Genomic DNA, 12,358 nt, shown 5'->3' with positions numbered 1-12,358 from the left:
CCCGATGCCTGCAGCCCCCGGGCCCGTCCGCTCATCGGCTTATCCTTCATCCTGTGACTGAATGAAGGGGGTGGGATCTAGAGAATTCCAAGGCCAGCTCAACGCAGCCGGAGGGGTAGGCAGAGGACCCCTACGTTAGGCAACGCTGTGGTTTCTCAGCAAAGCCCGGCCAGGAGTGGAAGCAACTGCACATCTAAGCACTTCCTCCTCTGACATCTGTGTTCTGCACACCCAGGAGAACGCAGGTGGCAGCGCAGAGTTCGAGTGCGAAGGAAGGTGAACCACCGAGGAGAAGGGACGCGCGGGAAGCGGAACGAGCAAACTGAGGGAGGAGGAGGAGGAGGAGGAGGAGGGGGAGGAGGAGAGGCAGCGACCAAAGAGTGGAAAGGAGGCAGCAGAATTGGGGGAGGGGGCTTGCAGCTCATACCTTCGGTTCCCTCCTGTCTCCCGTGTTGGTGGCAAACACACTCCGTGTGGCCCTGTTCTTCATGCTGTTACCAAGGACAGCAGGAGACCGAGAGGCAAAACCAACCCCGGGCTCTCCTCTCAGCAGGTGGAGGCTGGGGTCGGAGGTGGTGAACGCGCCCCCGTGTGCCCGTGTGACGGCTCGTGGGCAGCGGCTCCACGGCCTGCCCTCCCTCGCCCCGAACGCAGGGTGGCACACAGGTCTCCTCGGAGCCGAGACCAGAGAGGAAATTGCAATGTGACGCAGAACAATGTTCCACAACTTTTTTTTTTTTAAAGTCAAAGCAGCCACACTGTGGGGCTGGGACCGTATTCAAAAGCGAGACTCTGGCCCAGCCGGTGTGGCTCGGTGGTTGAGTGTTGACCTATGAAGCAGGAGGTCAAGGTTCAATTCCCAGTCAGGGGACGTGGCCGGGTTGCGGGCTCGATCCCCAGTGTGGGGCGTGCAGGAGGCAGCCGATCAGTGGTACTCTCTCATCATTGAACTTTCTCTCTCTCTCCTCCTCTCCCTTCCTCTCTGAAATCAATTTTAAAAATGTATTTTTTAAAAAGTGAGGCTCCGCTCTGAGTAATGAAAGGCCTAAAACACAAAACACTGCAACTTGAATACACCTTCATGTGCCCAGTTTCCCTTTGAATACAGTCTCTACTGACAAGTGCACAAAATGCGTGAAGAAGGCATCACATGGCAATTTCAACCGCTGGCCAGGGCGAGCCCTGAGCGCGCCTTCTGAGATCGTCTGAGTGAAAAGGAATGAACAGGCAGCAGAACACGCGCTGCACCACCCCGGTCTTGGTAACAGTAAAGAGAGAAGATCCATGGCGCTCAGCAGTGGCCGACCACAGCCAGATGTGACTGCCTGCTGGTCCTTCAAGACAAGCGGAGAGCACCGAGCGGCCACAGCGCGCACGCCGGCTGATGGGCGGTGGCCAGGCGAAGGCCCTGGACTGAGCGTCTATTTAACAGCGTCTACCTGACAGCTGTCTATTTGACCAAAGGCCGTTCTATAACATTTTCTTTACAGTAAAAACTTAAAACTTAAAAACACATAAAGCTATTAATGTATAAAAGCTATAATGCTATATATTTACTAAAACTTAAAAACACATAAAGCTACTAAAAACACATAAAGCTATAACTTAAAACTTAAAAACACATAAAGCTATTAATGCTTTATGTGTTTTTTCTTGAACGTGCTAAGAGTCATGGAGGAGTATTAAATAAATAGCAACCCCCCCCTCCCCCCAATCACTTTATACCAATGTTGTGATTGGTGCTCAACAATCCAGGATGTCCAACCACCACCATTAATCCTGTCCCTTCTGGTCTCAAGCTAATATTTAGTTGCCATTTAAGGGGGGGGGGGTGCTATTTACTTAACACCCCTTCATGACTCTTAGCACGTTCAAGAAAAAACACATAAAGCATTAATAGCCACCCCCGCCCCCCAGCCTGATCCCCAGCTGGGCGGTTCCCGCCTCCACATGACTTCCTCCTTTCTTCTTCGTGTTGGGATTCTTAAGATTTTTTCTTTTTCCCCCAGAAAAACAGGATGAAAAGGGAAAGCGTGGAGGAGAGTGAGACGCAGGGGCCAGAGGAAGGCAGGAAGGAAGTGAGAGGTGGAAAAGGAAGGAGGGAAGAAAGAGCTACAAGGGCACCAGCCCCACGAACGGAAAGCCAGTTACCCAGGGGAAAAGGAAGAAGGGGTCTGTGACCCTAATCCTTCCCGCCTCTGTGAGTCAGGGGGACCGTCCCCACTCCACAGCTGGGGGGAGGGGAGAGGAAGGGAGAGCCGGGGGGAGGGGTGTGGCTGGCCCAGGCCTCCAGAGCAGAGACCCTGCAGCCTGCCTTCCAGACCAGTCCCCCGGCTCCATGCCGCCGCTGCCTAAACACCCGTGTATTTGACATTAGCACAGAACACGCAAGCCCGTGCCCCCATCTGCGGAACATCACAGCCTCCGGAGGTCCCTGCGCCCCAGCCGGGCTCGTCTAGCAGCAGTCCCGGCGCCGGAGCCCTCACCAGTGTCCGTGTGGGGGCCCAATCAGCCCACACGCTGCCAGTGGCCACAGCCCCCTTCCACTGGTCAGCGTGCTCTGTCCAGGGACACTCCTGGCCCAACCTAAACCCTGAGGACCCTGCCCTGCAGCCACGGCTGAGAGGAAGCGGAGAGAGGTCACCACCAGCAAGACCCCCTGAGAGTCCCTGCTGCTGTCCATCCTCCTTCCCCCGGACACGCTCTCCCTTCCCACGCTGCTGGCCACGCGGCCACGGCCCAGGGTCTCGCCTCCGGGTTCACCCCAAGCTCACAGCTGGGCCTCCCCACACCTGCACTGGGAGCTGGTTTTCTCTTCTTCCTTCTTGTTCTCACGGGCACCGGGGGTGGCGGCATGCCCGGTGAGCAGAGGGCAAAGCATTCAGACACGTGTGTCTATGTGAGGCACACGGGGAAGGGGGGACCTTTGGCCTAATAAGCCCTTATATTTGTGCTTCTAGTCCTTTCTCATTCCACCTGCTGACTGGCAGGTGTAAGGGGTCCTTAGCACCAGAGAGTCAGGACTCTGTGCCCCACTGTGGCCTTGTCCCCTCCGGCCACACCCGGCAGAGATGGCATCTCCCCACACGTCAGCCCTGAGGATCCAGGAAGAGCAGGACTAACCCCCCGAGGCTAAGAAAATGGGAAATTAAAAAACAAACCCACTGGCCACGAAGATCAGATGGCCTTTCAGGCACCAATGCGAACGAAGCCGGGCACTGGCCGCGTCCCAGCCCTGCACCCAGTCCCTCCAAAGGGACCCGCGGGGCCAGAATAGGAGAACACGCAGCCTGCGTCCCTGGCGCCCGCCCAGGTCCTGACGGGACGCCTCTGGTCCGAAGGCAGAAAGTCTGCAAGACCCGGCAACGTGTCTCCGCCGCCCCAGCAGCGCAGCCGCCCCAGCCCTCTCCTGCCGAAGGGGCACGCAGAGCCGGCGCACACCAGCCCCCCTCGGCCCCTGGGAGCGGCCCTGCACCCGAGGTCAGCAATTCACAGCGCGGCCGGGAACCTGTGCCCGAAGGCGGGCAGACGACACCGAGCTAGGAGGACTCAATGGCCAAGGCCCTTGGCTTCCAGTTCGATTTCATCTCTCGGGACAGCTCAGCAGGGTCTGCCCACTCACACTAACCTCCAGAAGACTAGAAGGTGCCCTGGCCGGTTTGGCTCAGTGGCTCGAGCGTCGGCCTGTGGACTGAAGGGTCCCGGGTTTGATTCCGGTCAAGGGCACGTACCTCAGTTGCAGGCTAGATCCCTGGCCCCAGTCGGGACGTGTGCCCAACCGATGTCTCTCTCACAGCGATGTTTCTCTCTCTGTCTCTCCCCCTCCCTTTCACTCTCTTTAAAAATCAATGGGAAAAATCCTCAGATGAGGACTAACAACAACAGAAAGACTAGTAGGCAGCTGAGAGGGCGGCGGCAAGCCCCGGAGAGCAGAGGGGAAAGCGTTCAGACACGTGTCTACGTGAGGCCCATGGGGAAGGGGGACTTTTAGCCCAATAAGCCCTTATTTTTGTGCTTCTAGTCATCCCCGATCCTCTGAACCACACGGGGTTGGTGGCATTGCTATTTTTACTTATCGATGAGGATGCAAAAGCTTAGAAGAGTTGGGGACCTTGTCCCAAGTCACACAGGGGAACAGCTGGTGGACCAGAATATGGATTCAGGTTTCCAACCAGCAGGTCAAGAGTCCTTCTTCTGATCCCAGTGCCTACAGGCAAAGGCTGCCTGCAATTCAACCGCTGAAAATGGTTCTCACAGCCGGAGGGCATCAGACCCCAGGTCCTTTTCCAAGGACAATGGGTTTGCTCTGAGGAAGCTCTCGGTTCAGTCACCTGGGGATTATGTCAGATAACGTGGGTTTAAAGATGCCATGTTTAGCGTAGCAGCCATGTAGAAAGGTCAATACTTATAAATAAATTATATCTTAACAAAAACATCTTACAGCCAAACAGAGCTTGAAAAAAATGCAGGAGACTCAGAGGAAGGTAAGAAAGATGGGTTAACTCGAGAATGCTGGAGGGAGCAATGCCCAATAATCTTTTTCTTTCTCTTTAGCTCCTTAGTTACCTGAGCTCTTAAAAGCAATTCACGTGAAACAGAAACCCGCCAAAGGTTAAGCTAAGTGGGTGAGCCGGCATTAACTATTAAACGCAAGTTACGCTTGTGCTTTGCACCACAACATAACCACGAGGGCATGTCCCTTTATTCTCCTTGGAAAAGTAATCGGGGCAAAATACCTCTTCAGCCTGGCTCAGTTGCAAAGAGCACAGCACGCAGTGAGCACGCTGAGCATCTCCAGATTCCCGATGCGCTCTGTTCCATCAACACACGCCTACAAACTACGAAAATACTCACTGCCAAAGCCACACGGGGCGCTTACATAAAACCCCTCTGAAAAGCTGGAAAATGTTTCATCGGGCGGAACTCAGGAAAAACGCTGCTTACCTGGTGGGAAAACGGCCTCACGTTCGTGGCTTTTCTCTCACGGCATCAAGCCCCATGAGATGGTGTGCTGCGCTCCCAGGAAATTTGACAAAAAGCCTAAAATCGCTTACAGCCCCCCGATTATTCCTCTCTCTTGTCCAACGTATTCTACAGAGCCGGTATTTGAAATGTCCCCGGGATTTTCTGTATCTTCATATTTTAAGAGGACAGAGAGATTTCCCAGGTCAATTGAAAGAGCCGTGGCTCCTCGGAATGAGGAAAGGAAGGTTGATGGCCCCACAGAACCACTAGGAGCCAAAGAAACTCTCTCTCTCATCCTTACATAGCTACCGTGCTTACGGGTCACTGTCAGAAACCCTTCTGGAAAGGCTCACCTTCTCAGCTGCATCACAGTCTTCAGACATTGTAGAGTAAATCAACTTTCCAGACCCAGAAAAGAACACACCAGGCAAGCACGCCCCCCTGGGGTCCCAATGCGCACCCTCGTTCACTTACCCGCCGGGCATCAACAGGGCAAGTTCAGCCACCTGCTCCCTCGGGGAGAAATGACTACCTCTCCAGCCTGCTGCTGGAAGTGAGTAAGACACGCGTTCCCAGTTCTCCACGCGTTCTCTCTCACTCTCATCCCCAGGCAATGAAAAAAAAAAAAAAACAACCCAAATGTTCTTCCAAGTCACAGTCTCAAGGACGTCCTAGCGCCACCACGCTCTTCCTCCCAGGCAGCGCCAGGGCTGTGGGAGGCGCACCCCCGCCTCTGGGTCTCCCCGCTAATGCCGTGAGCCTGCCCGCTCCGGGAGGGCCCCGAGCGAGGGCACAGGTGGAGGTGACAGAAGCCAGGGCCACATCGCTGCAGCCAGCTCGGAGAGCAGAGAACAGCATTTCTGTGGGGGCTGCTGCACACGCCCCAAGTTTTCAGAAACGAACCAGAAACTCGTTCAACCCCCTCGCCGAAAAAAGAAACTGTTTATTCCTTTCAGACTCCAAACAGGAGTGCAAGCTAATTGCTAACGACACTGGGAGAAAACCGCCTCCCCCACACAGGAGAGGTTGATGGGGAGCACACAGAGCCGTGACAGTAATAGGTGCCCTCGGAGAAAGGAGGCAATCAATTAAGAACCATTTGCAGACATTGTGGGGCTGTCAAAAGCCCCACTCACAGCTGTAGCCATCCAGCCAGGCTGCCTGTGATTTTCAAGGGAAATGCTTCCTTATTCTCAAGTCTAGATTTTTGTTAGTCAAATATCCCAAACAGCCCGGGTCCAAGCAGGGCCTAATCCAAAAAGAAGTTAATGACCCCTGAGTAGGTCTGATGGGCCAGAGTGGGGAGCCGGGGACACAGAGACAGGTCTTTCTGCGGGGTGACCACCTCCTGTGGGCATCGTGAGACCATCATGAGGCAGCGCCAGTGCGACCCAGAAAGACCCACGCCCAGCACACACCGGGCAAGCAGGACAAAACTCCCAAATCGCCATTTGGAAAACAGAAAAGGACTGCTTTTAGATATAACCTGATGTTATAGGATGTTAAAAAAAATAAAACCCTATATAATAAAAGTCTAATATGCTAAGTGTCTGGTCATCCGGTCATCTGTTCAACCAATCAAAGCATAATATGCTAATGATATGCTAAGACCGCTCAACTGCTCGCTATGATTTGCACTGACCACCAGGGGGCAGACGCTCCGACTGGTAGGTTAACTGGCTGCTGGGGTCCAGCCCATTGGTACTGATGGGCTGACACACCCTGGAGCCATCCCGCGGACCCTCCCCGACTGGCCAACCTCCTGCGTCCCTCCCCAGCCTCAATCATACACCAGTGGGGTCCCTCGGCCTGGCCTGCGCCCACTCGCAATCTGGGATCCTTTGGGGGATGTCAGAGAGCCAGTTTCAGCCTGGTCCCACAGGCCAGGCCAAAGGACCCCACTGGTGCACGAATTCGTGCACCAGGCCTCTAGTAAATAAATAAAAATAAATCAGAATTCAATACAATTCAAAATGGTCTTTCCCTATTATCCATCATACTTGTTACTTAGGATGACCACTCACTCTTTTTCCCTAAGGAACCAAGAACGTGAGAGCTGAGTGACTGCCTGGCATGTCACTAGGATTTGTCTAATGCACTGAAATGCACTGGTTTAGATTGACAGGTATCTTCAAATTTGAAAAGGTGAGGTAACTCCTCTAGACGTGAGAGGGATTTGACAGTGAAAGCCTAACATGCTAATAGTCCCTTTCACTGTTTTTTTTTTTAGGATGTTCTTTGGTATTTACTTGCTTCCTCTTTGAGCCATTTTAACAATGAAAATTAAAGCTCAGATGGCCCCCATTTCAAGCTCAACCGCAGCTTTCACTCCTCTTCTCAATTTCTGAGGGATGCTCCAATGTTCATTTTGTAACAGTTTTGTTTCGTTATGATAAATATTGTGAAGTAGTAGATAGATATTGTGAAGAAGAGCTGGAAACGGCCTTCACATGGTAATTTGCATATTTATTTTATTGAATCTTCAAGTAAAATTTGGAGAGAATTTAATATTTTTCTTACGAATTTTAATGTATAACTTGCACCGATGAAAACAGAGAGGAGGTCACTGTCGCTACAGGGCTATGTGATTTCCCCAGGCTGCCCCATTGTGCGGGCCCACAGGCACACTAACCTTAAAGAGACAGACCAGCTTCTGAGTGTTTCAGAAGCATTTGCTTTTTATAAAATATTTAAAACAAAGCAATCAAAACACATCTGTTTGATGCTCTAGTGTCTATTATCTCCAAACAGAAAAGAGATGAGTACAAGCTACAATACTGCGTTTCCAAAAGTGAATAACTCACCAGAGACAGAACAGAGTAGTAAGACTAAAAACGCTGATGATTTCAGTTTAGCAAAAGAGACTGCGTCCTGGGGGCACGACCAGACCAGTGAAGGCAGCTGAGTATTTGCTTTGTATGAGGAATTGGGGAGGGGCGGGGAGGGGGCGCGGTTAGAGGTGGACAGGGAAATGGGGGGTGCGTACAGGTGAGAAGAAAGGGACTGGCTGGGCAGAGGAGAGGCCGCCGGGCTCTAACCTGGGCCACCTTCTTACAGTGACTGTCACCAGGCACCAGAGTGTGCCACATGGCCACTCACCAAGGGACGGGCTCCTGGTAGTGCTAGTCTAAACCCAACTGGGTTGTGGTCCTACTATAAGTTTTATTTAAATAGCTGCCATTGCTTATATTCCCTCCATTCTTATTTTGCATTTAAGACAAAAGCAAGGAATGTAATGCAGGTATAATTTCAAATTCAGTTAAAACTAGACTGTGCATTAAAAGTGATTGTGTCAATCAGACCATTTCTGAAAGGACAGCTTAGAACAGTTAAAAATGTAGGAAAAGCATTGAATATAACAAGTGTGGGTGCAGAGAACCTGGATGCTGGTACTTTGCTGGTGGGAATGGAAAATAATGGTGTGGCACTGTGGAAAACTGTGGGGCTAATCCTGAAAAGGATAAAGATGGAATTACCATATGACCTGCAATTCCGCTCCTAGAAACATACCCAGAAGAACTGAATACACAAATTCAAACAGGTATTTGTATGCCAATGTTCATCAAAGCATTACTCACAATAGCCAAATGGTGGAAACAACCCAGATGCCCACCAACAGGTGAATGGATAAACATATGCAGTATATTCATACAATGGAATATTATTCAGCCATAAAAAGTAGGGAAGTTCTGACACTACACCTGGATGAACCTTGAAAGCATTATGCTAAGTGAAATAATCCAGAAACAAAAGGACAAATGTCGTATGATCACTCAAAAATGAGATCACCCAGAATAGGCAAGTGGGACAGAAAGGATACAGAGGTTACCAGGGGCTGGGGGGCTGGGTTGAATGTGGAGGCATTGTCTAATGCAGTGATGGCGAACCTATGACACGCATGTCAGCACTGACATGCGTAGCCATTTCTGATGACACGCGGCCGCTGAGGCAGCCGCATGCCGAGGATGAAACATTTGCGAAATAATGTTTTTTCCTCAAAGTGACACACTACCCGAGTTATGCTCAGTTTTTTGGTGAAATTTGACACACCAAGCTCAAAAGGTTGCCCATCACTGGTCTAATGGGTAAAAATTTGTCTGTCATGATGAAAAAGTTATGGAAATGGTAACAGTTGCACAATATTGTGAATGTACTAACACCACTGTAGTGAACACTAACAAATTGCTAAGATGGCAAATTGTACTGTGGAGAGCGGCTACAGCGTTTGGACAGGTTCAAGCCTTGGACTAATGAGAGGGCATGGTCCTCTAGTGGCAAAGCCATGTGCAGGTCCCAGCTTGGAGGGCAAACCCCCCCCCAGCACAATTATAGCCAAAGGCTATGGTTGTAAGCTTGACCTTATGGTCCGAACCTGTGGTCCCAGGTGGCTGAGTGATGTAGGCTGTGGGAGGTGCAGCAAGTGCTGCCAAAACAAAACTTGATAGAGTTCTCAGGTGCATGTAATTAAGTAGATTTGAAACTCGCGAGAACATTGTAAACATCTTGACCATGCCCTTGCTTTGCCTCGTGGGATCTGACTATAAAATAAAGACTCCACTTGCAGGCTCTGTCTCTCCATCTGAGAACACTGTCCCACCTGGCCCCAGCTATATTCTCTTGTCTGTTTTCTTTAATCCTTCACCACCACCCCTTAGGTTCACCACTGACGGTGCTGGACATGGTTCATTTTACATCATATATTTTACCACAACAAAATGACAACATTCAAAATATAATTGATCTTTGCCCCCCACCCCCCCAAAAAGGTAGGAAAGAACAGAATAGTAATTTAACATGACTTTCAGAACACCCGAGATTATGTAGGGATGGCCATGTTGGCGGCTCTGTGGGACCCTCCCAGAAGCATGAAGGTAGGTCTGGGTACAGGCAATGTTTCCTGTTAGTACTTCATTTCAAATAAATATGGGAACTATTTTCTTTAGGGATAATGTTTGTAACGACTGCTGGACCTAAGGATGGGGTAACTCCATCTTCTTTTTCCCACCTCGGGGTCCTTGTGTGAGATTTGGGACAGCGTCTTACCCTGAACGTCTGCTCCATCTTCTCCCTGTGGGAAGCCTGGTCCAGCGTGCCATCCGTCTGACTCCTCTTCAGGCCAGTGGTGATGTCGGGGACGTTGCTGAAATCTGTCGGAAAGGGACAAACACATCTGTGAGTTTGGCCACATGCACGGAATAGCCATGACTGGCCTAAAGGCTCAGACAGCAAAAGAAGGAAAGAAAAAACAACGAACAACCTAGAAGGCAGACCACAGCAGTCTTTACGACACTGAAGTTACAATTCGCACATAGCTGGTCTGAAACAGCACTAACTGAAGAAGCAACATTTGTCTGTTTTGGTCAAAGGAGACCAATGACCAACCCAAACTATGGCTTGAACACCTTGTCACTCTCATCATTTGTGTGCAAACTGTACTTCACTAAACTCTGGTCCTACATCATTTATTTGGACCAAAAATAAAACAGCAGTGACCACTGTTGGCACTTGCCTATTTTTGGCTAAGTGAGGGCAAATTGCCAGGGATGTCTTGGAACACCAAGGATGCAATATCATAGATTCTTATTACAACCCACAACCTGCTCATTTGCAAGTATAATTCTTCTTTTCCTGGCATCAACACAACTTCATCCTAAATTGAAAGTCCCGAGAGGAAGAGAAAACTTCGTTAACATCCAGGGGAGGGTTAAGACATAGTATAAAAGGTTAAGTAGAGCATGTGGTTTTCCAACCTACAACTCTACACACACGCCACCTCAACAACTCTTCCCAGTGGGTCTCAAAATAACGCATTGTAGAAAGACGGAAAGGCATGCCTCTATCAAAATGTGACGTAGATTATCATTCTAACTCTTGTATTGGGGAGACTGTCCCCTCAAGGAGGTGAAACCAGGTGGTGTTGGATCCCAGTCAGCCACAACAGGAAGTGATCCATCTCATACCTGTCTGAGTTGATCAAGGCTGAGAAGACATTGGCAAACTCTTCAGCCTGGTGAGGGCAGGGACAACGGCCCGTGGGAGAACTTCAGAAGCCGTGGGAGCCCGAGGAGGTTGATGGAGCTCACAGATAGGGATACTGGTCCGCACATGGCAGAGCACACGACCAAGTGACAGCATCGAACCTGCACAGCTGCTGCCTGCGCCTTGTAACCTAAAGCTCCGGCATTTCCAAGGAGCTTCCCAAGCACAGGAAGCAGGCCGCACACGGCTGCACTGATTGGTGGAGATCTCTACAGCGCCTGCTACATGTCAGCTGTGTACTGACAGGTGGCCAAACAAAGACTACGGAGAACTGAGGGTCTCCCCGATGCCTCGGGCACAAGGAGCCGGGAGCCTGCACAACTAGATGGGGGAACCATGTCCAAAGCAGGTGCCCTGTGAATTCTGAGTCTTTGGAACCTAAATGCTGAAAACCCCCTTTTGACGGCTTACAAAGGCGAAATGTTTACCAGGTAACAGACACCTGATGCCCTTCCTGTCAAAACCCGGCCCACTCAGGAAGGAGGGCTTCACTGGGAGTCCCTGGGGCTCCCCCGTGGCCTTCGGGGGTTCCACCACCCACTGCCACGGAGGCTGAGGGCATCTGGGCATAACCCGTCTCCCTGGTGACCGACCCCTTTTCCAACCCACCAGCAATGCACCCACGGCCAAGCTCAGGGCGGTGGATCCCAGTTCCCAGAGCCTCGGAGTTCTCCAGGACCTCTGCCCCGCGAGGAGGAGTGTCCTCAGCACTCTCTCCCGGGGAGAAATGAGAACAAAGCAAGTTCTGGGAGAACAGCAAGTGCCTTTCAACAGAAGTGGCCGGTCGCCGTGGAATGCTCATGTAGCAAACTGCCTTACACAGGCCCGACATCCCGTCCTGTGTGCAGCCCCCACTCCACTCCACCCACAGCCCAGGCGCCAGCGGGGAAGGCGGGTAAACAGAGCCTCCCTCCCGGCCCAAACACCGCCTCCACCTCGGGAGCCTCCTGGCGCGGCGGGCTCCCTGGGACACGGGTCAGGGCGCTTGATCCGCAGGTCACAGTAAGCACATGCTCCCCACCCAGCCCAAGATCACGCCACACGACAGACGTCCCGGCTGGCTCCAGGAGTCTTTAGCCAGCCTGACTGTAAATAATGAAAAAACTACAAAATCAAGTCAAGACATCTATGTATACTAGGAACGACGCCCTTTGTCTTTCTCATCTTATTCCTGGGGAAGGGAACAATTTGGGGTCCAGCAAGAGCTTCTGCTCAGCAGCTTGGCGCCTCCATTTGGACCAACATGTTCAATTATTCTCTCCTCAGAGGGTACTGAGCACCCCACTCCCCCCCCCCTCCTCCCCCACCATCAGGTGAAACCAGGCGCAGGCATCTTTCTCCTTTAACCAAAAAC

General features: G+C 51.4%; 1 protein-coding gene across 1 annotated transcript in view; it reads right to left on the bottom strand.

The window, feature by feature from the left end:
• The window catches only part of TIAM2 (TIAM Rac1 associated GEF 2), an 84,187-nt gene that overhangs the window by 23,140 nt on the left and 48,689 nt on the right, over positions 1 to 12,358 (bottom strand). Inside the window, exon 13 of the mRNA XM_054722142.1 lies at positions 10,009 to 10,112. Within this exon, the coding sequence (XP_054578117.1) occupies positions 10,009 to 10,112 (104 nt within the window). The remainder of the gene's footprint in view (positions 1 to 10,008; positions 10,113 to 12,358) is intronic.

This window comes from Eptesicus fuscus, chromosome 10 (assembly GCF_027574615.1).
Source record: "Eptesicus fuscus isolate TK198812 chromosome 10, DD_ASM_mEF_20220401, whole genome shotgun sequence".
NCBI classification, from domain to species: Eukaryota; Metazoa; Chordata; class Mammalia; order Chiroptera; family Vespertilionidae; genus Eptesicus; species Eptesicus fuscus.
This window is presented reverse-complemented; position numbering and strand designations above follow the sequence as displayed.